The 26,007-nt window shown below is 39.7% G+C and overlaps 1 protein-coding gene across 1 annotated transcript; it reads right to left on the bottom strand.

Annotated features, from left to right (window-relative positions):
• Positions 1-1,842: 1,842 nt before the first annotated feature.
• sema3ab (sema domain, immunoglobulin domain (Ig), short basic domain, secreted, (semaphorin) 3Ab) lies at positions 1,843-24,677 on the bottom strand. The gene is made up of 17 exons (XM_063874614.1): positions 23,945-24,677; positions 16,503-16,663; positions 15,989-16,051; positions 13,115-13,234; positions 12,306-12,396; positions 11,392-11,511; positions 10,520-10,662; positions 9,024-9,138; positions 8,848-8,917; positions 8,602-8,746; positions 8,263-8,482; positions 8,053-8,144; positions 7,919-7,960; positions 7,134-7,291; positions 5,895-5,962; positions 4,788-4,933; positions 1,843-4,502 (listed from the first exon to the last, which is right to left on the bottom strand). The coding sequence occupies exons 1-17, from the start codon at positions 24,060-24,062 to the stop codon at positions 3,972-3,974; spliced, it is 2,403 nt and encodes an 800-aa protein (XP_063730684.1). The 5' UTR covers positions 24,063-24,677; the 3' UTR covers positions 1,843-3,971.
• Positions 24,678-26,007: the final 1,330 nt, after the last annotated feature.

Raw genomic sequence — 26,007 nt, 5'->3', positions numbered from 1 at the left:
AGATTTTTTAAATAGTTATTTTACTTTAATATTAAAGGTTTACACATTAAGTGAACTGTACAACACTTTAGATATTTAAACATTTAGTGTGTATTTGGTGTACATGTGTCTTTTGCATACAGTAATTGACATTATCTGAAGCAATCACTGTCTTATGTGATGAAATTAATGCTTACCAAGTATTTTGACACAAAAGTGAAACAGTTTTACTTTACTTTCAACAAACAGTTCCCAAAGGGCAAGATCTTTCAGTGCAATAAAAAAAAAAACAGCAGCCAGAAGGTTATTAGCTTCTTCCCTAAACTCTGCGTTCCCACTCTCCCCCTCTGTCACTCAAGTGTCAGTGTTTCCATTGAGTGTAGTGGTCCTTTGTGTGTGTGTCAGGGCGGTCTTACTCACTCATCCATGGCCTTGGCTTGGACTCAAAGGGGGAGCTGCTATTTTCCATTATGCAGAGTGGGATGTTGGAGATGAACCGAATCGAAAGAGGCCCCCACTGCCACCGGGGGGCAGTCAAGCTCTGTGTTACGGTGATGACTACAAAGAGCAATCAGTGAGATTTGTGTATGCTAGCAGATGGGGATAAACTCTTTAAAAGGCTTTACTTTGCCTGTAAATGATGACGTGATCAAAGTGGGTACTATATACTGCACTTTGTCATTAATTTCTGTATCTCTATCTGCCCAAACATTCCCTGCATTTGCAATTCATATTTCCAAATGTAACTGCCGAAATTGGATATGAAATTATAATGATCCTTAAATATTGTTAAAGTATGCTATAACACACTGCTGCCAGGCTATAAAATAAATGTGTAGCAATATCGGACCACGGTCAAGAACAGGCTCACAAAGGCTGTGTGTGTGCTCTCCAATCTACCACTTTGAACACCAGAATCTCTCAATACTGTTTCCTTTGAAGCGTCTGAGGAAGTTAAGGCTCGAGCTCATGAGCTCCCTCAGCACCAGTTGAAGTGACTACACAGGTCAAGGTCAAAGCCCAGGTGAGACATATGTTCACTGACCTTTGACCTTGGATCAAAGGTGACCAAATGTGTCAACAGAAGCTTTATTGTGAAAAAACAAGGCTGTTGTGTTTTCAACTGCAGCCTCATGACTTAATCTATACAAAGCACCTATAGCAACCATTAGAGGTTATACAAGCAGATGGACAATTTGAAATATCCTCCCTTTCAATTTCAGGGTATGAACTGTCTGTGATTTTCAATTATAACCACCAGATGGCAGTAGTAAAACACAGTTCATATTTTGCCGGATCGACTGAAATGAAGTTCCGACAAACCCTGGAGAATTCATATTTGATTGCACGATGTTGGTTTTCTGTTTTTTTTTAGTTTTTGCTTCAGGGGGCCCTTTTGTAGGGGCCCCTTATGGATTATTCACATAGCATCACATTAAAGTCTAGATAATAACTTGCATTAATTCTTCTACTGCCTGAGGCACATCATAGTAGGAATACACAGCTTAGCTTTTCACACATTATGATATAATAAGCACTTGAACTCACTCATATTCTTCCTTAACCAAGTTGTTTTTGTCATATATTATTGGTTATGTTAATTATTTCTGCTAGGAAAATCATTTCTCATACTATTCCATGATGTTAGTATGCTTTACTTGTATGAATAAAACAGACAAGCACAGAAGTAAATCATTATCCAAAATATTAGGATATATAAGGTTATAAAAGTTTTTCGCAATGTTATAATAATAAACTCGGCAAGTGGTCCAAAATCTAATCTGATCATCTACGCTACAGGAAACTTTTCTGACTCACCACATCAGCTGCAGGAAATAAAAAATAGATTTAATGAAACCAACACTTCATGAAGAGACATTTATTAGATCAGTAGAATACATCACCACCATCATCATCATCATCATCATCATCTTGCCTAAAAGCAGTAGCAGCAGCAGCAGCACTTAATTTCCTCACTTTTACCGTATGTCCAAGACCGATTCAACGAGGCCACCTTTTTTTGTCTTTATAATGATGATCTTATCATTCGTCCATCTCTACTGAAAGTTGCACAATTCTGTTGTTGTCTTTTTAGCCTTAAATTGTTTCTCAACGGCTCCAGCTGTTTCAAATCTTTTCCCGTCATGGTTTCCAAAAGCATATGACAGTTGCACACACTCACGAGACAAGGTCTTCTTACGTACTGAAGTTTCGCAATGCTCAACTCACATTGTTCCATGTTGTTTTTTAAGTGTTGTTAACAGGTCTGTGGGCATTTTAAATCCACAGTGAGATCCTGTTTTACATCTTGTTTATATATTTATTTATGAATACCTACCTCCGGAATGATCAATTATACAGTTAATAGTCTTACAGAAATAGTATGTACATCTTTGAAATATTTAATATTGTGTACTGCATTAGCAAACAACAAAATTACGGTGACAACACCAGACTATATCAACGCTATAGCAAAACAGGAACTCTACAATAGTATTCACATGCACTAGTACACAGTGTGATACTTGTCAAACATAGACCATCGTATTTTATATTTACAAAATGTTCACAGCTACATTCCAGGTTTGTGTGCATTGTATAAAGGATTGTTCTAATCAGAAAAACTAGTTTGTAATGTCACATGCAGTGAAGGTGTTACACTGCTCTGCCTGTGAAGTATATGAATTTGTGGCAATACATGTGGAAGAAAAATACATTTGGGAAAGTCGGTTATTGCTCAGTGCATTTGATAAGTAATGCATTTGATATTGACAAATATTGATAAATAACTTCCAGTCTGACTACATTAGGTGAAAAATAATACCGTTATTTCAAGAGATTGGTCCTGTAAATCAGATTAATCAAGCTAATGAGGAAAATAAGTCCTGCACATCGAAAATATGTTCACAATGTACATAATGGTATATCAATAAATACACATATAGTGGTGACAAAGTGTATGCAAATCAAATGAACATGGAAGAACTCAGCATTACATTTTATGCACTGAGATGATGCAGACATCCGTATGAATTGACAGTCAACTTAACAACTGCAGACACTGGAAGGAATCTGATGAATAATTTAAAAAAAAACATAAACAGAATAATAAAACCTGACTTTGTTTGAAAAGCTTATCTAGGGCGTAGACAAACAGATTAGTACAAAATCTCCCTGTTTTCAACTGCTGTCGAAGGACTTTTTCTTAAATAAATGTACTTTCTGGGATAACAATCTAAAACAACTAGACAATTGCAAGCCATTCCCTTTATGATGAGGAGATGTCACAGAATACAGTATTTACACATCTTAGCTACATGGTTGAATTCACTGAAAAATGTGGACAGTTGCTCCTAGTTCCTTGCAGTGCCTGGGCATTTTTCTTGTATTGACTGATTTAACCATATATAATACCAAAAGTGACAAAATATCCCATTTGTGCTTCACTTATTTTGTGCTTGTTATTCAACTGCCAGTCCATTTACTCTCCAGAATCTTTATAATGTCATCCCACCTCCTCTTCTTTCATATTTGTGAAGTAAAAAAAAATGAAGGTATCTACTTATTCACTGATAAAGACACCTAACTAGCATGCCATGAGACGATGCTATTACCATCTCAACGTGGAGTCAGTCGTGTCTGTAGGGTGGGTTTGTGTATCCAGTTCTTGTGCTGGTTGACACTGCCCCTCTGCAGTGATCAGGCCAAAGAGGCCAGCTGAGATAATATGCTCAAATGGTCTGGAGTGATACAACATCCCATTGTTTCCTGCGGTCCTCTGAAGTGCCGTACTGTAAACATGGCTGCCCACGCACAGAACCCACCAGCCGGCAGATCAGGATAGTGTTACCTTTTTCCAGTTTAACTTTTCTACCCAGTCTTTGTGGAAGATGTCTGTATCTCGATATGAAGGAGAAATGTGGGTAGGTTAATCGGGTTACAGGATGAGGGTGTGGTTTAAGGTATGGGTTTTAAAAGTCTAGGTTTGTAAGTCAGACACTGCGGGGGGCCCTCTCCAGTTCATGGGTCCTGCGGTTGCGTCCCTTCTGCCTCTCTTGCAGGTGTTTCCAATTGGCTGCCAGCCCCTGAGCATGCATGTGGGCGCGAGGGTTCACAACCTTCTGCTGCTGTTGCTGCTGGTGTATTTGTACTTGCTGAACTAGGTGAGCTTTCTGTTTTCTGTGCTTTCTCTCCCTCTTCCATACCTGCTCACAGAACTCGTCGACACTGTTCAGAGTCGGGTGATTGACCAAAGACAGGAAGTCTCTGTACCACAACTTTTGATTGGGATTTTCTTGGGGTGGGGGGATATGCGGAGCAGGTACGCTGACTGCTGCCTCTTCATTCCGATGGAGCAGATCCTCCAGGCGCTCGGTGTCAATCACCTCTAAGGTCACCTTCAGGAGGGTCTGCATGAAGCCATGCTCCACCGCCTGGCACAGATAAATCCCAGAATCCTTCTTGTTGATTGTTCGAATCAATAGGCCCTGGTCTGTGCGGATGAAACGCTCTTCTGATTGAACCTACAGAATGAAAAAATTTGATGGACAGAGAGAAAGATATAGATTGTTATGATATAAGCTTCAACATTCCCCCACAATATATTTAGCTATGCCTTATTGCTGTTTTGAAAAAAATCATTTTACTTGATTCAATAATGGCATTAAATATGAATATGATACTGTGTTATTAACAATGTGTTATTATAAATGTTTGATTTCGAAGTTCCAGCTATCATTCTTTGTCTGCTTTGCATTGTATGTGTATTTCAACAAAACAGATGAAGTGTATTTTGACATATTTCCCACCTCTTGTTTGCGGTCATCAGCAGAGCGCTGATACTGCCAATAGGTCAGGGCTCTCTGGGACTTCGGACTGCACTCAAGGAAAGTGCTGCTGTTCTCCACACCATACACAGTCTTATCTAGGAGAGTCGTCTGTCCGCTTAGTTCATCTGGATAAAACAAGAGAATATATTAGAAACCCAAGTTTGTGGAAGCAAATGACTTTGGCAGATATTATTGTGATGTTTAGTGACTCTCTGTATAAAACTGACAGATTTTTCTCTGACTGAATATAAAAGGACTGAAAGTTACTACTCCCTAAGATAGCGCCTGGTTATATTTTTTAATGACCGCATTTTACTTTATCTTGACGCGTTATACCATCTCTTTTCTTATCACACTTAATCATGTAGAATAGGCAGCTCCCACCACGAAGGCAGTCCTTTGAGGAAATGGGCTGTAACTAAAATATGGGTTTTATAAAGTGAAGTAGGTGGATTGCTACTGAGTCAGTGTTCCACTGATTGATCTCCTAACAAGTGCAAGTGAAGTGCTTTTCTAAATCTACATTTTTTTCTTTACAGTGCTGTTGCTCGTTGAAATATATGTGTTGCTGCCTACAGAGTGGGAAGCATTAGGTACAGGCATTTTTGTGTGAATATTTCTTCCGCAAGTCAGAAGCTTTTAGTAACACTGTTTAAAAAAAATTAAAAAAAACGTTCTAGGTAAATGAAAGGAAAGTGTAATCACAGTTATTTGACACCAGTATGAGTCCTGCTTTTGGACTTAGACCACAAACAGGGCAGTGGAGTGGAGGCTTGGCGACAGAGAGGAATCCTGACCATTTTAATTAGAAGCTTCACATGGACGGACTCTAATCTTCACACCACCAGAGACACATAAACACAAACACATACACATTCTTCTTTAATGTTTTGATCGCTTCAGGAAAAGACAGCAGCAGCTTGAGGGCCATTTTTATGTTTAATAAAAAAATCCTCAGAGAAAGTTCTCATATATAGTTTGAAATAATGAAAAGTGATAATATCTTAACTAAAAATAAATTTTATGAGACATTACATTGGTAATACCATAATCTGTTGTCAAATATATTTTCTTTCTATAATGTACCTTGGTGTTGCAGATCTGAGCACTGTGTGAGTGGGTCTCCGTTCCTGATATCTTGCCTCCTTGTTCTCCTGCAGAAACATAAAAATAAACACCTTCACGAGTCAGACACAACTGCTTCTTTTAATGTGTGTGTGCTAAAATACGAGTGCACAACGATTTGTGTAGGTGTGTTTTTGAATGCGGTTTAGATGTGCAGCAAATAGTGGAGGCCAACACAAATAAATGAATTAACGGCAGGCAGCCTTAATTATAGGGTGTGACAGAGGAATGCAAACCCAATCAACCATTTCAGCATTTTATCTCTCTGGGCTGCAGATGCAAAAGAGTTGGAGTTTCAAGTAAAGTGAAACATAATGCTTACGATATTTTCTGTAAACAATAATTGAAGAGGCTAAGGAGACACCAAAGCAAACTGGCATCTTCTCCCCCTCTGCTTCCTATTGTTCTAAACCAGTGTGGGTGTGTTGGTAAATGGAGGTAAAAGTTTTCTGTTGTCTCTCTTCTCTTGCGTTTGAATGCAGGACTCTGGAGTCCAACTAACAGCGAGAACAGGATACTGTGCAGCGAGCATTCAAATCAATAATCCCAATGGAGCTATGAGTGGGAGGCTGCACACAGAGCACACACAAGTACACACATACATGAACACATACAGATCAGTCCGCTACCACAGAACCTCTTACACCTAGCTCACCCCTGGTTCACCCAGACAGCCTCAAGACATCACTGACATGGGGTCTCATTTACAGTAAACACATGAGGCAGGTTATATTTCTGGCTCTCTGGTAGAAACACGACCCTCTACCTTAAGGGGGTTTTGGCAAATATACAAAGCCTGCACTATAAGTGCTCCAGCTTCAGCCCGAACCGCGGCCTGCCTGCATATGTCCTCAATCACACAAGTAAAAAGTCTTCTATAAACTCAGCTCAACTCTGTAAAATATAGGCACTATGTTAAACAAAACTAATTCTTAAGCATTATTTAGGCATGTTTTGTAAATGCTTTAATCTAAAGCAGGCACATATCCTGTGTTCACTACTTGTGTTCAGTGTGTTCAATGTGCATATTTAGCCAGATATGATAAAGTATCTCCTGTGGTGCTAGGCTCGAAGTATCATATCACATTTACGGAAAACTTGCATGGCGGATTAGTGACTGTGTATAAGGTGTCAGGAAGCTTGCAAAACACAATAGTACGGTAGAGACGTGACATGAATGTGGAAGGATGTATTCAGTACCTCTTAGCCATGGGAAAGTATCTGGAGCACTCTGTGCCGTCCCATGCACAGTAAGGGTCCCTCGCCAGGCAGCATTCAGCACAAGCCTTCCCATAAACCTCACACCGATGCAAAGGCATCTGGGATACCCCAATGTCAGAACCAAGATACAGTTGTTGCTGTGGAGGTAGACGAGAGAGAGAGTCCATTTTCAATATCAGATATTTTACGTCTTAGGAGCCTAAATGTAGGTTTTATAACTGGAAGAGCGGTGTGCTTTGAGTAGAACTCCTATGTTTGCCTCAGCTTATGTGTGTGTTAGTGAAGCGAAAAGACAAATCAGGAATGTGGACAAACCAATTTCACTTCAGGTGCTCCACACCCTTCTACCTGTCAATTACCTGTCTCTTTAAGTCTCTCCCTGCCATTTAATTTGACAAACTAAATGTTGCCTGAAAGCCAACAACTGAGATCTTTGCGATAAACTCTTTCAACTCTAAGTGTTTAAAACAACAGCGCGTGTCTAGTTAAAGCAGAAAGGTTGCTCACCTCTGAGGAAATTTCTCACTTTCTAAGAAACAGTTTTTTAAAGACGAAAACTGTTGTGGCTTTTATACATTTTCATTATGTATCATACTCCACAGGTTTCTCCTCAATTCCTTCCAGGAGGCTTATCTCCAGCCTTCATTTAAGTGTTTTACTGAGGAAGTATTTTTCCCGTTATCTTGATATATATCAGATTAAGATCTATAATGTGCTATAATGCTTTCTTCTGCTAAACGTGCAATAAGAAATACCATCAATACCTGTTTCACAGAAAGTTCCATTGCTGTGATGGCGGTTGGCTCCTGTAATAAAAAAGAAGTAAATAAAACAGATTAGACAACACTTCCATTACTTTAACCTGGAGTATTAATACAGACTATAAAAAGTAACCTACCCTGAAGACAGTCATTTCTTCCAAAAGGACTTCCTCCAGGTCATGCCAGGAGCCTCTGGGGATGGACACCACTTTCAGTATCGTCCCCATATCTAGCACATGGTGGAATCACAAATGTATTGAGTAAATATCAACTCTGCAGTACATGCATATCTGTCTATTTCAATGATCAATAAATAATTTCAGTATAGAGTATGCACATGTGTATACCTGTGCCTATGAACATGACATCATACTGGCCATCTTCTGCTTCCACTTTGTCCACCACTATCTGAGTGAACTGGTAGTCAACATCGGTCTTGACTATGATTGGTCGATTGTTGATGGGGTAGACTGGGTTAAACATGGCTGGGTGGCTTCTGGCAAAAGTTACAACTTCATCAGGAAGGTCTTTGGTTGTATCAAACCCTCCAAATGTCTTACTTGGGCACTGTGGAGAAAAAAAAGACATCTGTGATTAGAATTACATAGCAGGACATAAAGGAGTATTACCTTCCAGGCTCATTTAATAAAACACTGACATTAAAGATAAGAGTGTACTGTACTCACTGTGCCAGGCCGTGGGTAGGGAACACGTCCCTGGAAGGGCACCCACTGATAGTTGGGTCCGTCTCTGTGAGCATAGGGACCCAGGAAGACTCTCCTGATGTCTGTCATGCTGTACATACACACAGCTGACCCTTTGAAGATGTTGCTAATGGGCAGAACAGATGACTCAGTTAAGGGAAGCTCAGTTCTTGGTTGAGGAACAAGGATTGTGCAATGAGTAAACAATTTCCATGTTAGCCACAATACCTGGAAGTTGTAAATACTGCGTAGATGATCGGGCTCTTAGGATCCTTTGTGCTCATCACAAAAACATCCTCTGAAAGCCAGAGAGGACAATGTTTATTATTAACACATTCTCAACTATGAATCATCTAATATTAAGGAAATATAGTGTGAAACCATGTGCAGCAGTAATCACTCACGCAGTTCGTCAAAGTGTGTGTCTATTCCATTACTGCCAGGCACAGAGCAAAGAAGTCGAGCCTTCAAGAAGGTGGTCCACTTATTTACCAGACTCCTGTGACCTCCCAAGTCATTCTGTTGGAAAGATAAGTAAATTATTTAAAATGTATACAGTACTGGTATTGCATAGTGTTACAAGAGAAAACCTTTTTTTGTCTTTTTATATGCAGCTTTATGTAAAGCGTTACATAATGGAGGGATTGCATTGCTTCATTTCATACACTACTGCCAAGCAGTGAATGAATGCTTCATTACCCTGTGGTTGAATGAGGTGTAGCGTTCCCTCGTTGGCTGGAAATAGACTATTCATATAAATTGCCTATCATATGCAATTTATGCTGCCATCCCCTGCCTTTAAGGTTAACAGAATCTTGTCATTCATATTACAGATTAACCTTCAAAGATTGGCCATATGGCAATATGCCGTTGTTGGTGGAGAGAGCTGTGGTTAAAACTTGTAAAACTTGATGTGTATGACAAGGAACCTTCAGAGACCTCATAATAAAAAGTCATGTAAGAACACATCCTCCCTTCAAAGCAACAGCTTTAATAGATCAGATCATGAGGTAATAACTATATTACAATAGACAGTTTTTTATGGTAAATTATTGCATTTGTTGTGACCTGTCCATCAACCAAACATACACTACTGAATAATGGATTTTTAGATGTAGTTGGTCTCTAAAGTACTGTTTGTTCCAGTAAACCTCGCCAATATGTGTCTTTGAGCATTTGTTTTCCAGAACATTGCACACAAACACAGAGGCAGACGTATTGGCTCATAAAAATGAGTCCTACTTGGTGTAGATTTATGACAGTAAATTAGAATGTGCATAGGCCAAAATGAATACCAAATATTGCATAATGGATGGTTTGTCTACTGTTGAGCATAGCAGATTCCTTACATACTGGGTAATCAGGCTGTTATGACAGGCACGATATGCAGCTAAATGGGAGGTTAAGGCAGGGCATTACTTGCTGATCTGCAGTCAGCCCAGTGAATTCCTGTTTGATGAAGAAGATTTGGAACATGAAAGCTGATACAAGGCCAGTGATTAAACACAACCATCCCCTTGAGCTAAAGGGTGTAGCAGACCCAATCAGTGCCAAAGCCTGGCATTAGGATAACATTTCTGCCGTTGACAGTGTCTGTGCCTCTCAGGTTCTAGTGACATTTAACATTTCTCTAAGGTTTCTGTCTTCGGGGGCCGATTGTACCACACACAACAAAGCCCACTTTTCTCAAGGCTAAAAATAATCATAGATAACAGGCCCTGAAACCTGCCATTATGGAAGCCACTCAGACACCCGTCAAGTGTTTTTGCAGATACAGAAGCTATTTCACATAATGTCGCTTTGAGAGTGGGAGTGTTTTTGTCTCTCTCCCTTTGTGTGCATCTGAAATTTCCTTTGTAGGAGTCTGCTAAGGCAAGTATCTGTTTGAATGTATGCGTACTTTGCAGAGCTGTCCGATGCGAGCATGTGTGGCCTTTCCAGCGTGCTCGCCATCCATCGCGTTCTCTTTGAAGAGCAGGTAGATTTTGTCATCTTCTGGGTTGTCGCTCTCTGGGATCAGATGAACACCCACGAACCTGGGATCTGACACACATTGAGAGATAAATATTTAAGATAAAGTTTTTCAAGGGTACATTTGTTTACCCCTTTTTCAATTTAATTGCTTCTCAAAAAAATTACTTGTACTATATTTTAAAGAGTTAGGATAGCAAAAAAAATGGCAATAAGGAGAGATGATTAATGGTATATTTAAATGTTTAAGAGAGGAACTCTGTGTAGAACCTTTCAAGTAATAAAACAAGTTTTATATTGAATTTCTAAACTCCACCCAATGGAGAGAAGCCAACAATTGAGTAATGCCTTAGTCCTCGAAGACAGGCAGCAATATATTTAGCAATAAAAGAGTATAATCAATTAATAAAAAACAGTTTTAAAGTTACAGAAGACATGAAGACGAGTAAAAACAAGACACTTCTCCAGGGTCGTTTTTCAGGTTCTTTATTTATTTTAAGAAAAAGTTTAAGACTATTACTCTAATAAGTCCAGAGACCAGAGGATCCTTAAGCTTAGTTAGGTTTCTGAGATTGGGGCGAGCTTTATGTAAACAACTAATTCAAAGTCCCCATTGTTGAGTTAAGCTGCATCACACTTCGCCTCACCAACAGACACTTGTTTTTTTCAGGATAACACATTTGACAAAAAGCACAGAAACCAACCAATAGTTGCATGCATAATCAAGTAAAAGTCTTTGATTAAAACATTTCAAGACTCTCAACCAAAGACTTTACAAGTGACTTTCTTCGTCTCTCTCACCATTTAACCAACGAGAATCATGTTGCTCCGTCCTGATTGGGTGATGCTTTCCAAGAGTGCGAAAGATGGCAAAATCCCGACCCATGAAGTCAGCTGATGTCCCGGCATATAGTTCTCCATCTGCGAGTTAGAGGAATTAATCGGGTTAGTTTAGTAACACTGGATGAGAAAACACTCAGTTGTGATTGCTCCCCACTGATGCAGGTGTACAAATCTGAGCAATTGTTCAGGGGATTAGCAGTTCACATAGACATGGAGTCCTTGGATAACACAGACAGTGATGTACGGGATGAACATCAGGAGTGTGAAATTGACTTTAACACAGCAGGCAGGGCTGTGAAGGGAGGCAGGGGAAGGGCGAACGGATGGAGGGACACAAGAGGAGGGACAGGAGAGAGGTGTGAGACTGGGGGAGTACATAATAATGCTGGTGAGAGGGGAGAGAGAAAGGGTGAAAGGAGATTAGGGGTGATGGGCTGGAAAATAGCCATCTGCTAGTTTAAACGGTGTGATATAATATAATGTGAGTTGCAATAATTGGGGTTAAAGACGAAAGACATGCTCACATGCGCCTGCTTTTTTTGCCAAAAATGAGGATTCAGGATAAAGAAAATTCTATTAAGTGTCATCTGCCATGAATGCCCAGCATTTATAGGAGGCATATTCAGATTTAAAATAGACTTTACAGTCCTGCCAATGAGGGGTTTTAAGAGAGTAAACACAAACTACAGAGCAGATGCACTTGTAATGAAAGACAGGAATGCCCTGTTCTGTTATTCACGTTTACTTAACTCCCTATATATCTTTTGAAATGAAAGAGCGAGGCACAGGGTGTTTTCAGTACTCCCACGTTTTTATATGACCTTGCTTTAACACACAGAAGAAAGGCACAGTGTTTCCGGTATTGAACTTACCAATTAGCATAGAGGCAGTGAGCAACTTGGGATCATAGGGACTTTTCCCACGGCCATTTTCTACCAGAGGATCCAGTCTGAACACGTTGTCCTGGTCATGAAGAGACATAAAGTTACAGCCGTTTTAATGCAGTGTTCTACATCATCCTTGCCCGTTAAGGATGCAAATTACATGGGTAAATAAAGAGTTGGAAATTACTTAAGGGAACACATTTTGCTATGACATCTAGTTTGATAGAACACAGTAGTATTGTATTAAAAGGAAAATTGCTGCGACCCACAGTATTGAAAACAAATCTAAGGAAATTCTTACCCTTACAGACAAGGATTAAGTAAGAAAGCTTTAAATCTCATCGCTCTCTATGACTGGGTGACCTCGACACTCATAGGAAAGCCATCAGATGAATTACATTACTAGGTCATGACTAAATATAGTAGATGGCTTTTCTAAGAGATCTTTCCTGCCTCTAATTGTCTGTAAATAGCCGACTAATGAATGGGAAACGCACATTTATAAGTCTGACTCAGTGACATTTGGAAGAGAGAGAGCAATTTCCTTCGTTCATACTGAAATGAACACACATACATTGTTTCCATATTACAGTGATGTATTAGAAATCCTGTAGACCATGAAACGCTGTGTGTAATTGCCCACTTCATTTAGAGAAATGCAACCACTTTTAAGTACTTAGTAAATCATCACTAAATGCTCTCACACCCAACTACAAATGGTCCTTCACAACTTTAGGTACTTTAGATACATTATGACATAAAATGCAGTACGGTTTTTGGAAAAATATAGCCTGTACCTCTAGTTTCTTTCCAACCTCCAGGTAGGAACACACAGGGTGGAACGCTCCTGTTCCACACACATAGAGATGGGTCTGGTTGAAAGGCTGCAGTACCTTAATGAAATTTGAGCACTCCCTCTGATGGACAAGAGACAGAGAACAGATTAAGCAGGATGAATAATCAACCTTTGACACAAAACTACTTTAAGGTCACAATTTATACAGTCTTTCGTGCCACAGTTGTGCAAAAGCTTGTTGTTGTTTGACATTTGCGTAAGCAGAAAAGTGGTGAAACAGCTGGTTAAGTAAACAGGTCAGATCTCACAAAGAGCACGTCACAGAAAATCCTATGCTTGAATAGAGAAATCTCTAATGATAACTGAGAACAAAGCCTACTGTAATCTCCTTTAATTCTCCTCTAGAGAATGACCTATATGTACTCTAGCATTGTGCTGAGTAATAATTCTGAAAAATAATATTATGACTAAGCGACTAAGACTAAGCTTCATCATGCATGACTCTGTATTTTACACTACAGTCATTCTCTCTGACCCCAATGACATCCTTCACTGCTGGCTTCTAAAACGTTATGCACATTAGATGTGTAATTTGATGTCAAATCCATAGAGAAGGGATTTAGACTGTAGAATAATAAAAGAGGCTGAAACAAAAGTAAACCAGAATATTCCTACTGTATACAAATCACATTAATGCAGGCCTGTTTGCTTGCTGTCAATGTTCTTGATTTGTTACTGGTCTCATATGTTTTATGATTATTGTAAGAACTTAGGAATATTTATCACAAGTATTTTCTCCAGCTGGGTTTGTGTGCGTTGTATGCATTGTTCCATTGCCATTTGGCACTTTTCCTCGTGCTCAGGCAGCACGTGCGTTAGCAGACCTGACCTCAAATAAAACTGAATGTGTCATCACATTTTCAATAGAAAAAAAGAAAAGGATAAGGCCACAAATTATGCATGACTAAGTTCATCTGGCTTTACTAGGTCATCAGCAGATAGCAGCCTCTGTTTACATAAGCTTTTGTTGTCATTTAAGCAGCTGTCTCTTCTTGGATTATTACGGCCTGCATGGGTGGACTTATCTGAGTGAAGAACATCATTCTTACAAGGAACAACACATAACTGTGTATGATCTCTTTGCACTGTGACATTATCTGAACATATAGCAGTTTTATGCAGACAAAAGAACTCAAACCCTACAGGTGTGTCCAATAGGGTATACCTTACCCATAGGGTTGTAACATGTACCAAAATCCTTAATTCCATTCAAAAATTATACCCAGATAGCTGGTGGCATACAATTATATTATCATTATAGATTTTATCACAAATGAAAGCATTAGACATATGGAACTAAATGTGCACCTGGAAGCACAATATATGAATATTTAACCCTAAGATAAATATATTTTTCCCTCATCCCACGAACAATTTGTTTAGGGATTTACATGTTTGCCATTGAGTTGTATGCACATTTGTCAGGCCAAGCAATAGTCGAAGCTTTCATTTCATTTGGGGGTGTCTGGTCATATCTTTCACACCCATATATCTTTTTCTTTTCTCTCTGCCTCATCTTCTGAAGTGTTTGCTTAAAGTACATCAAGGGACAACAGTACACTCACTCTCCATCTCTCTCCACCTCCCTTTAATTCTCACTCCACCTCGACTCTGTAACAAAAAGACCACCCCTCAGGGCGCCTTATTCTTCCATGCAACAATGTTTACAGAAAACACACAAAGGACTTTGCAGTGCTTTAACTCCGCCATGGAGAAGGGCAGGAGAGCTTGACCAATGCCCAGGCAGCAAACTGAGGCACAAACAACATTGCTGTGATTATAAATTCAGGCTACTGCCTTAGGCTCTTTTGAAGATACAATTCATAACACAACTTGAAGGAAGCAGACACAACCTCTCAGTGTGTTTACACAGAGATCCACCACTCCACACAAGATGGAATCTGTGACTTACAGGAAGATGTGATGCTTGGCTTGTCATGTAAGGGTTGAGTGAGGTAAGGAGTCTGAAAAGAACCTGTATCTCAGATCCTAAAAACTCGAAGCTCATCATAATTAATAAAAAAGTTCTTATCCTAGACAAAAATATGCACTATACAGCTTCAGATTTTCAAGATGATCACATGTGTTTTGCTTTAAAACAAATGACTGTAGGCATGCCATTTACAATAATATACTTTTATAAGGGGGACTCAAGTTTGTCTCCTTAAGATTTACATTATCTACTTAAAAAATTGGGAAAGCATCTATGCTAAAGTAAGACAAGCAAGCATCGGTCCACTTTCGATGTGCTCCATGAGGTTAGTCTGAAAATATCTGAAACGAGGGGATTGTATAAATGTTGAAATTTACAAGCACAGTTAAGGTTATGGTATAATTACATGTGAACAATCATGCGTATGAATATAACATCCCCGCAGTAATGTTATAACATTAGGTTTGGCAAAAATCACAGCACTTTCCCAGGCTTCACTCACTCACTATTAAATAGAGTGCCCAGAGGCTTGATAAGTGATTAAGGTCAAATGATGGTCTCAATCTTGACTCTGAGATAAGACCTATAGCAAGCTATAGGAGGCGGTGTGTTGTCCATGTGACAATTGGATATGTCAACAAACTGGAATAAACAAGCTGAGAGATGAACACAAATCTCATATTGTTTTTTGATTAAAATGCCATATATAATGGAGAACATATCCCTATGTAATCCCTTTGCAACTGTGAGGATTTTTTTGAGACCTGCAGAGTTGCAGTTCTTTCCTAGCACAAGAGAACAAAGACATTTTCAAAACATCTGTGGGAGTGAAGGGGCAAAAGGCTGGCACCCACTTGCAAGATGGATGTTTTTAGCTCTTACCGAGAGATCTTTTCCTGCCCACTTGCATTCATCTCTTCTGGTGGAAGAAGCTGGCCAAGGGATCTGCAACACAAACACAGTCCCTGTGCATGTTAGAAAAGAATCATCTCCCTCCTAGAATCAATTTAAAAGAGGTAGTTGATGCAGCTTCTGCTTGTGTGCATGCAAGTGGACATGTGAGGGTCTAAGGGGTCACAATGCGATTCGTTATCCACTTTGTTTCAGTTTATTCCATTATTTATCCAGGTGTGCAGAGAGCAGCTAACATGCCTGGCACAGCATGTGATCGTGTGCGACAGCCCTTGTCTGAAATATTAATGAGGTTCTTTTTTCAGTAGAAACAGAAAACAAAGTCCCGAGATACCTGAGCTCCATGCTGGCACTCTGGATGGAGATGTACACTCAAAGCAGTAATTATGTTGGTCAGAAATGCAAATAGCCTTAAAGTCATAATACATGTGTGAAAGGATGAAGCCACCAGACAGACTCACTGAAAACCACACATTGGTTTTACCTGTGTGTAGTCTCGGCTGATGTTCAGGAGGTTAAAGGAGAAGATGTGGTCTTTGGCTCCCACCACAAGTCTGCCTTTCTCCTCGTCCAACAGGAAGGTGTGGTAAGACGAGCTGTTGGCAAGGCCTTCAAAAGTCACAAGGTTGTTCGACTCCAGCATGTCTGCAGAGAAAATGGAAAGAAAAGTGATGATCAGCATCATATGATAATCACTTTGTGAAAATCACAGTCACCGTTGGCAGCATAAACGTTGAAGAAAGTCCATCAGTTCAATATTTATTTCAAAATGTATATTACATTTCCAAAACGTCTGAAAGACGCAGCCCTGGTTTTAGAAAGCTTTCAACATTTCCAACCACTCTGTGACCACAGGTTCACCTCTCCATTCACTAGTCTGCCTGCTCAGTTGTAATGTTCCACATACGCTGACAGTTCACTGCTTTATTCCATGAGGGTACACTGAATAAGTGAAAAAATGTTACAGTGGGTTGGTTTGGCTATATCCCTAATAGACTGGTCCTCTTGAGAGCCTCCTTCAGAGTTTCTTGTGTGTTTTTACCCTTTTGGTAAATGTTGTAGCTTTCATTCCATTTACAAAATGGTCTCAGGAATAGAAGTACAACGGCCAAGAAAGGAAATGCCAGCCCTGGAAGCCAATCATCAAACTGTCTGCATGCATAAGTGACATTAACCAAAGCAGTCAAGCAGTACTTGGTACACAAACAGAAAATCACTTTTACATTACTTTAAACTGCATTCGCTGTGGAGATACTGTATGTTGCTATGGATAAACGCTTACGCTTTGCAGTGTGATGCTATTGCCTGCCAAGAGCATTTGCTTTCACAATGGAAGACAAAACTTGACAAAAACAGACATTTAGGATCTCCATAACGACCTTTAAAAGTGGCATTGTGACTATGTCATTATAACACATTTTTTGTCAGTTTTGCATAAACACCAACACATCCATGCTCTCACACTTCTCACACTGTTCTCACCCACAAACTCTGACCTCTCATTGATCCCCCACACAAAAGGGTAGAGAGTTATGGAACAGAGGCGAACTGGTTCATTTGGTGCTCTCTTTCTCTTTCTCTGGGAGTAAATAACAAAAACGTTCATTAATGTTTTAGCAAGAAGAATGCCCACTCTCTGAAGTGTGTCAGAACCCGAGAGAGGGTGAAGACACAAGCTGGCGAAAGAGCTGGTGCAAGAGAAAAGAAGAAGGGGCTTCACAGTGCTTTTATTCATTCATAAACTCTCATTTTAATATGAATTCAAAACATGCAACAACATAACTTGGCCGCTTTAATCTTAGAAAGTTTAAGAATCAAAATGTGATTTTAACTAATTTGATACCCAGCAGAAGGCCACTCTAGTGTGTTGTACAATTAAACAAGTGAGCAGATATTTTTACTATTAATCCTTCGCCCATTATAAAATGATAATCTAAAAAGCATCATGGCTAAATAGTCCATCAAATGCTCATTATGTAAACCTCTTATAGTGATCACGTCTGTCGAGGTCAAATTGATCATTATATCCGTCATGCAGATTACCATCTTATTACCATGTATTACATGCATATAAAGTAATGAAACAAACAGCTAATTAGAGTTTCAACCTGCTGTGTGAATTCAATTGGTGTGTTTAATTCAAATAGATTATAATAAAGAATAGTACCCTGTCTACATTTTTATCAGACCTGAAAATAAAGTGTTTGTTCTTAAAGTTAATTTACGAATAACATCTATTTTTCTTCTTTTTTAAATGAAGATTAAATAAATTATGATGTTTTTCAGTTGCTTTAAATTAATAGGCTATATAATTACAGGTATCCTTTTTATAGAGCCTGCACTCTGGAAATAAAGTGAATAAGAGGAAGTGTAAAATCAAAAGGGTGATTTGGAAATATGTTAAATGTTAAGGAAACCAGCTGTGTGAGACAAAGGCAAATAGAGAACCTCTTGGCTCTAGTTACAAACTTCCTTGTCTTATTGTAACACACTGGCTTCAGCACTACTCCAAACACAAACCTTTTGTTACTGACATAACTGCATGAATACTCATGTAAGTCCCTTGTGAACACAAATGCGCAATACTATACACACAGGATGGTGATATACAATGGCTTGACATTGGGTCTTCATTGTCATTGTTAGGGTTATTGAGTTTGTTTCCTGTGCCTCAATACTAATGGGGACAGATATAGTCTCGAGACCGCATGGTGCTGTGTGACCCAAGGAAGCAGTCATTTGAACATGACTTATCCCAAATGCTGTTAACACACAGTAGCAATGATTCAATAAATGCATCCAGACATTTACATCAACAAATCACAGTTAAAGTAGATTATTTGTATTTTATTGGGGGAATGTGAATGGAACATCTAATAAAATGATGTTATTTAATGTTCCTCAGGGAGTTTTGGGGTGCACAGTATTAAGAACAGTATTTCGAACAGAAAGAAGCTCAAAGTCATAAAAGAGTTGCAGTAAAATTATTGCTTGGCCTACTATAAAACTGTGTCCCAGATTTATGTTCCTGCTGTTACCTCGGTGATCAATCATTACTGGATCCAATGTAAGGCCTTCACTGATGGCACGATAGCACCAGCCTGCTACCTGTGACCCTCTATCACCTGCACCGGTGCTGCATTTGTGGGACACGCACAAAAAAAAATCCTCCTTTGGAGTTTATATAATCTAGAGGAAATAAATAATTTCCCACAGAATAATACTTGTTTTATAAACATCAAGGTGCCAAGGAGCCATAGGGAAACTGCACAGACGTGATGATAGCACTTCACCACATCCACCACATCCACCACACACACACACACACACACACACACACACACACACACACACACACACACACACACACACACACACACACACACACACACACACACACACACACACACACACACACACACACACACACACACACACACACACACACAGGTTTTGGAAAATTATCTGTGGGAATAGTGTCCATGGCAACAGACCAGACCATTCAACAGAGACTACTGCTAAGTTATTAAAAGCTATTCATCCCGAGTCAGATACTCTATGTGTATTGTGTGTTTATCTTTGTGTGTATTTATGGAACATGCTATGATGTGTGTTATTGGAAAGAAACAGGATGTACCCAAGCCACGCCAGAGGTAGTAGCCTATACATGGCTGAACTGGTGCGCCCTGCAGGAAAATATTCAATAGGTTGACAAACTGTGCATCTATAAGTTTTACTCCTGCATTTTTAAACCGAGCAATTTCTCTAAAGCATATTTGAATCCCTGCAAACTTTGTAAATAAATGTTTGAACAGTAATAAAAACGGATGAAAATGTTGTGCGACATAGAACATGCTTTGCTTTATTAAAAGAGATACAGAGAAACAGGCAACAAGAGACAAAGACAGAGCCATGAAGACAGGTGGATAGCCAAATGCGTGGCCTGTAACAGGTGTCAGCTGCTCCCTTGCCGTATTTTACACATTTTCTCTTTAACCCTTTACCTGTTTAGGTAGGCCTGTCACGTCCTGCAAATGTCTCTTTTTACCAGCAGTTTGAGGCCTATACTTTCTGTGTCACATCACTTTCTTCCCTCCACTTATTTTTTCCCTCCCTCTATCTCTCTCACTACTTCTATATTCTGTTACGACAAATGTGTTAGTGAAGGACAAAGAAAGCTGATGAGTGAGAGGGAAAAATGGAAAGAGTGAGGCAGACGGAATGGATGCAAAGAATCAACAGTCCCATGTGAGACTGATAAAAATAAACTCTTTTACCCTACATCCACTCCGTCTTTCTCTCTCTTTCTCTTTCTCGACTGGAGGGCACAGAGATGTTATCTAAGTGCTTCCTAAGAAAAAACAGAAACACGTCCTAACAATAACCCATGTTTGGCCGCTCTGCATATGAGAACTCAAAAGTTTGGCCCTGGTTCAGCAGCTCCACTGACGTTCATCCTTCACATGGCTGAGTGTATGATTGCACATTGACAAAACACAGTGTATCACTGCGTCACTTTAAGTGTATACAGTCACTGATTCATCAACGCCTGAGGGGAAACACCACTAAGCTTCATCAGTCAAGTAATTTGTTCAGTGTCAAGAAGAAATGCAGGCAAACACCTCCTGAACCTCAGCTCCACATATTCATGGCCAGTCTTTAACACTGCCCATTTGAGGTTTAAGGTGTTCACCTTAGTTATGAATGATCCTGTCGTCAAAATGAGGATTTCCACGCTAATTGTAGTTCAATCTAAAAAACAGTAGTTGATGAAATTTTTATCAAACAGTGTTTTGTATGTCAAATAATCACAGCATTTTTGTTCCATCAACTTTGCCTGCTTTTTGACTTCATTGCCATCTTGTAATATATATTACTATTAGAAAAATACCATACCAACCATAGTGCTCAGCCCTATTTGACCATACTCCTGTTTGTCAGCCATTAGCCCTGGGCACTGGAGAAGATGTAAGCAGACGTTTTACAACAAAAAAAATTCATTCTTGAGAGTATCTCACTTTGCAGCTGGTACAGATGATGACTAAGTCAAATGATTACACAAATTCTTCTTAGAGCCCCTGGTGAAACAAGTCAAACTAAAACTGAACACTGCCAAACAAACATGCCTCAAGTTGGAGAGGAACAGACTATTGAGAACGAAGAAACAAGAAATCCCCCAGACATCCAGCACTCTGAGTGTATGGGACCTTCCCATGGCCATTCAGGGCCATTCAGAGTTTATACTACACTTCCCGAGAAACCCAACTCCGCTCTGAGGATTCTTAACGTGCTTACGGATTAAGGGTCTTTAAGAGAACTTCTCCATTCTCCAACTCTGATTAAAAGTCAATTCGCACCAGAATGAGGGTAGAATAACACAAATACAAAAACAGCTGGATTTACCACGTTATAGTTGTTCAGAAGTAAGAATTGTGTTTTGTGTTGTTGTTCTGAATGCATTTTCCCCTATGTGTGTGTGTGTGTGTGTGTGTGTGTGTGTGTGTGTGTGTGTGTGTGTGTGTGTGTGTGTGTGTGTGTGTGTGTGTGTGTGTGTAAGCTGTTGGCGCTACTCAAGAAAGGGGTGGACAGGTCAAAAGAGAAGGAAAGAGACTGAGTACTTTTGGCAGTACACACACATCCTATAAAACTAAAGTGCCACCTCTTCCCTTCCCTGGACAGCATAAAACATGTGCTCCACTTTTTGTGGCCCATAAACTCCCAAAGGTTGTTTTCTCCCAAAGGGATCCACTTACCCTGGGGGCGTGAATGCATTCAATATCAATGTCAAACTATTAAATAACTCAATTTATGCTTTTTATGGTTCACTGTAAATCCAAAGCCTCCCAATATCTCATCATCACCCTGTCATTTAGTTGTTGACACAGTTGGACCTTAGCTTGTGTTTAGGTAGCCATGGGGTACCTTTGTGATCTCTCCCCCTACTCAACTGCCCTTCTGCCCCTCAACCCTCGCTTTCAAAGATCTGTTGGAGTCTCCTGGGGTCCAATGGGGAGTTTGTGTTTGTGATGTGTGTGTGGGTGGGTCTGTGTGTGTGTGGGTCTGTGTGTGTGTGTGTGTGTGTGTTTGTGTGTGTGCTTGTGTAGTGGTTGGACAAGGAAGTTGGTATGAATGCTTCAGGGAGCCTAACTGTGTTCATTGAGGGGCTCATATTCAGGGGGAGCAGGCTGATGCTCAGGTTCAAGCTTCTGAGGTAAACACCTCACTGCTGCGTTCATATGAGTTAAGTCCTTAGTTGAATCAAAAACATGTGCAAGTGTGTGGATGTCTTCACCCACACACACATGCAGTTGGACGCTTAGATTTTCCCAGTGACCTGTAGGGGTCAGAGTTCCTTCACCTCACAGTCCCATGTGTCACTGATGAGATGTTCCTCACTAAGGCTGTCTAAGCTGCAATTTAACTCAGTGAATAATATGATTTCTTCCACTCTATGTGTAAATCTGAATAGGCTTCACCTATCACAGGGGTAATAAATAATTTATACAGAGGTATAAATTATTCACAATGCAATAATCCCATGTCACTAGCCTAATGGGACCTACAATGCGTAGTGTTTGATGAAATTCTAAAGTCTAATATGAATAATATTTCAAACACGTTCCACGCATCAAATTCGACCTGCCCGTTATCCTTTGGCTATAACTCCTCATCCATACATATGATGCCAAATATTGTCCCTACTAGCCAAAAAGAGAATGAGATTAATGGAAATATTGAATTTTGAGATGGCAGCCAAATAACCAAGCTGGCCAGGCTGCTACCTGAAGGCCTGCCTCCTAACAGAGATATCACTGCATGGGCGTGTTTCACCAAACTGACAGCATGTTGTTTTAAATGACTGATACACTCACAGGTATCATTAGCTAACTACAGATGGCCATGTATTTATGTGTGTTTCTGTGTGCGTGCGCATGCTCGTGTGTATAATTATGGATCTCCCAGTGCTGAGTGAGAAATATTTCTCTTTGGCAAAGCCATCTGCTGAAACAGACCTGCACCATTCATCCTGAGTATAATTACCATGCAGGAAGGAACAGAGTGGGAAAATGACATCCAGGAAAAAAAGAAAGGCAGAAAGGGATAAATGACGCTGAACTGCCAGGGAGTCCATGTCTGGCACCACTTTTCATTGCAAAACTGACAACAGCAGATGATCAAAATCAAAAAGAGTGACAGGAAGACTTTTGCAATAAACACTTTAGTTTTGATAAAGAGATACACGAGACAATGAAATTAACTTTTTACTGTTTCCTAGATGTTCCTATCCCTTATTGGCACAATAATGTAGTGATTTATTCTGCATGTATTCCTTTTTATTATTCCCAGCTGATTGATTTACTGAACCAGTATGATTTTTACAAGACTGCAATAAGGTTTCCATTGAAACAACACAGTTTTGCTTTTCCAAGCTTAACTGAATGTAATGGAAAATAAATGCTAGACTTGGAAGAGTAATGGGCATTTCTGATGTAACAATAAAAAGACACTTGCATTTGCAACATGCAGATGCTCTAATACAATATAAAACAGCTCTCATGTTGAAATCCAGACTTTAATTCCCAGACTAAAATAATAATAGAAACAGATGTGCATTTGATTCTGTTACACGGCCATAAGCCATAATACTTGATAAGCCTTGTAAAGAATCTACTTATTTCAAGCTGGTATTTTAACAGATAATCAGTGAGGAATATCTCTCTGTATCACAGGAAATCTAGGATCTCACAGTTACAACAACTTCTTTAGACAAGCTTTTTGAGTCACTTCAGTGCCACACCACATGTGGTTTGGGAACATACATCTACATATTCAAAGGGCAGACCATTATGACATAGGCTCACATAAAGACATAATAATTACGATATTTTCCTTCTATGACGGAAACGACAAATGCAAGGAACTCACCTTTATAAGAGAGTTTTAGCCGCGGGACGTTGGTCTTGGTCTGTTGGGCTGCGCTGCCATCCACCCTGAGCAAAAACACCCCACACAGCAGCATAATGCTGCCCCAGAGAGAGCCCATGGTCCTGGGGCAATAGAGGCAAGTATGGTCCTTTATGTTCACACCTCCAGTACGATCAGGCTTATGTCTGAGTAGTATAAGTAATGTCCCCGTTGTCAAGCGTTTATGAAAAACTGCTGGTGGGTCTGTCCAGACTGGTGCGCAGCAGGTTTCGTCCCCTGCCAAATGAAAAACTCTTTCCTGTTCCAGGGGTCAAAAGCCAAAAATTAGAGTCCAACTCCAGGGGAGGCAAAACCTGCAAAGCAGAGTTGGGGGTTACGGGTGAATGTCACTGCAAGTCCAAGGTAAACTCAACCAAAGTAAGCACAAAGAAGAGATCATCACTATATAAAATATAAGGAAGACCAGTGAGAGGGTCCAGGTATGACTGCCATAGTTTTCTGTCCTGGTACCTAACCAGCATGCAGCTCTGTCTACACAGCCATCCACGCTGTCGCAGAGTCTCTACCTTTAGCTAAAGAGAGAAAAACAGGTCCAGTTTGTTTCAGCTGTTAATCCAGTCTGCTTGGTAAGCACAATCTGCGCTGACTTCCTCTCTCCTCGTTTCACTCTGATTTTCTATCTACCTCTCTCTCTACTTAGCACTGGACTAGTTCAGCTCCACTCAGCGCAGCTCTGCCCTGTCCCCACAGCACAAGGCACACAGTGCAACTGAGAACAGCTGAGGCAGACAGCATAGTCAGAGTGAGAGAGAGACGGAGAGAGAGGGAGAGAGGGAGAGAGGGAGGGGGGAGGGGGGGGAGAAGGAGAGAGAAGAAAAGAAGACAAGAGAGTGAAGTGTAGGTGGTGGAAGAGAGGGTGACAGAGAGCATAGAAAGAGAATAAAAACAGTGTAAGCAAAAGTAGGAGAACAACGGTTACGGAAAGGCAGGAAAAAGTTTATAAAGACCAAGAAACAAAGCAGAACATGAGGAAACTCTCTTTGTAAAATATTACATATAGTTGATTTAGTATAGATGAGACTCAAACACAACACACTTTTTGTCATTAGATATTACAACATTTAACAAAATAAAGGAACTGTGCAAATGCACTTAGTGTACAGTACACTAAAACTGTATCAAATAAATCCATTACATTATTAACCAAACATGACCCTTTCTGTGTTCAAATGTACCTTTAAGGTTACCTTCTTCACTTCACAATTAACCTTCTCAATCCTTTATTTGTATTCTATGTCTGCAGTTTGTATGCAAAGTGCTATGCTGGCTTTTGGAGTAGCTGTTGGAATCATCTTAATGGCACCTTTATTTGTTTCTTCATTTTTCTGAAAACTTGCATAATAAAAGGTATTCGTGTCACAATGATTTACTTCACAGAAAACCAGCAGTGTAATACTTTTTCAATATACATCATTTTTATCTCAATTTTATGAATGTAAAATGCTATGAATATATTCAAAGGCATTATTGTGTTATGTGGTTAAAAGTCCACTACATTAAGTGTAATACTACTCAGTGTAACAGGGAAGAGAGCTTGTGTTAGATTTTTCTCTGCTGGGTGCTGAAGCCAAACTGAGACTACAAAGAGACTCTACCAAATGCATGCCATTTAACTGAATCCTTCACATCATAACATACGTCAATGTTGTTGCTCGTGGTTTTCATGGAACTATCCCGACAGCAGACAAACACATCTTGTCAGGTACATCTGTCTGGGGATGGCGCCAGAAATGTTTCAATACTAACAAGGGTGAACACAGAAGTTCATTTTCAAGCTTAACTTAAATTTCAAGCTTCAACGTGTAACAAATCTTATTCTGGTGAAAAACAAGAAAAGTTCTAGTACTGAGCAAAGATTATCCTTTCAAGAAGGATGAAATACCATACAGGAAGGTTTTAAAATTTGGACACTAGGGTAAAAACTATTTCAACAAGCAACATTTCTCTGTGAAGAGCAATACATCTCTCCACTGACAAATTAAGCTGATCTTAAAAATAATCCA

Source organism: Eleginops maclovinus, chromosome 2 (genome assembly GCF_036324505.1).
Source record: "Eleginops maclovinus isolate JMC-PN-2008 ecotype Puerto Natales chromosome 2, JC_Emac_rtc_rv5, whole genome shotgun sequence".
Taxonomy (NCBI): Eukaryota; Metazoa; Chordata; class Actinopteri; order Perciformes; family Eleginopidae; genus Eleginops; species Eleginops maclovinus.
This window is presented reverse-complemented; position numbering and strand designations above follow the sequence as displayed.

Bases quoted from the DNA above. Each gene is read 5' to 3' on its own strand.
- sema3ab (XM_063874614.1), bottom strand. From the start codon at position 24,062: ATGGGCTCTCTCTGGGGCAGCATTATGCTGCTGTGTGGGGTGTTTTTG. The intron at 12,397-13,114 runs GTACAGGCTATA...CTTCATGACCAG, and splicing joins AGGTTGGAAAGAAACTAGAG to GACAACGTGTTCAGACTGGA. The intron at 4,503-4,787 runs GTGGGAAATATG...TTCATTCTGTAG, and splicing joins CTGATGACCGCAAACAAGAG to GTTCAATCAGAAGAGCGTTT.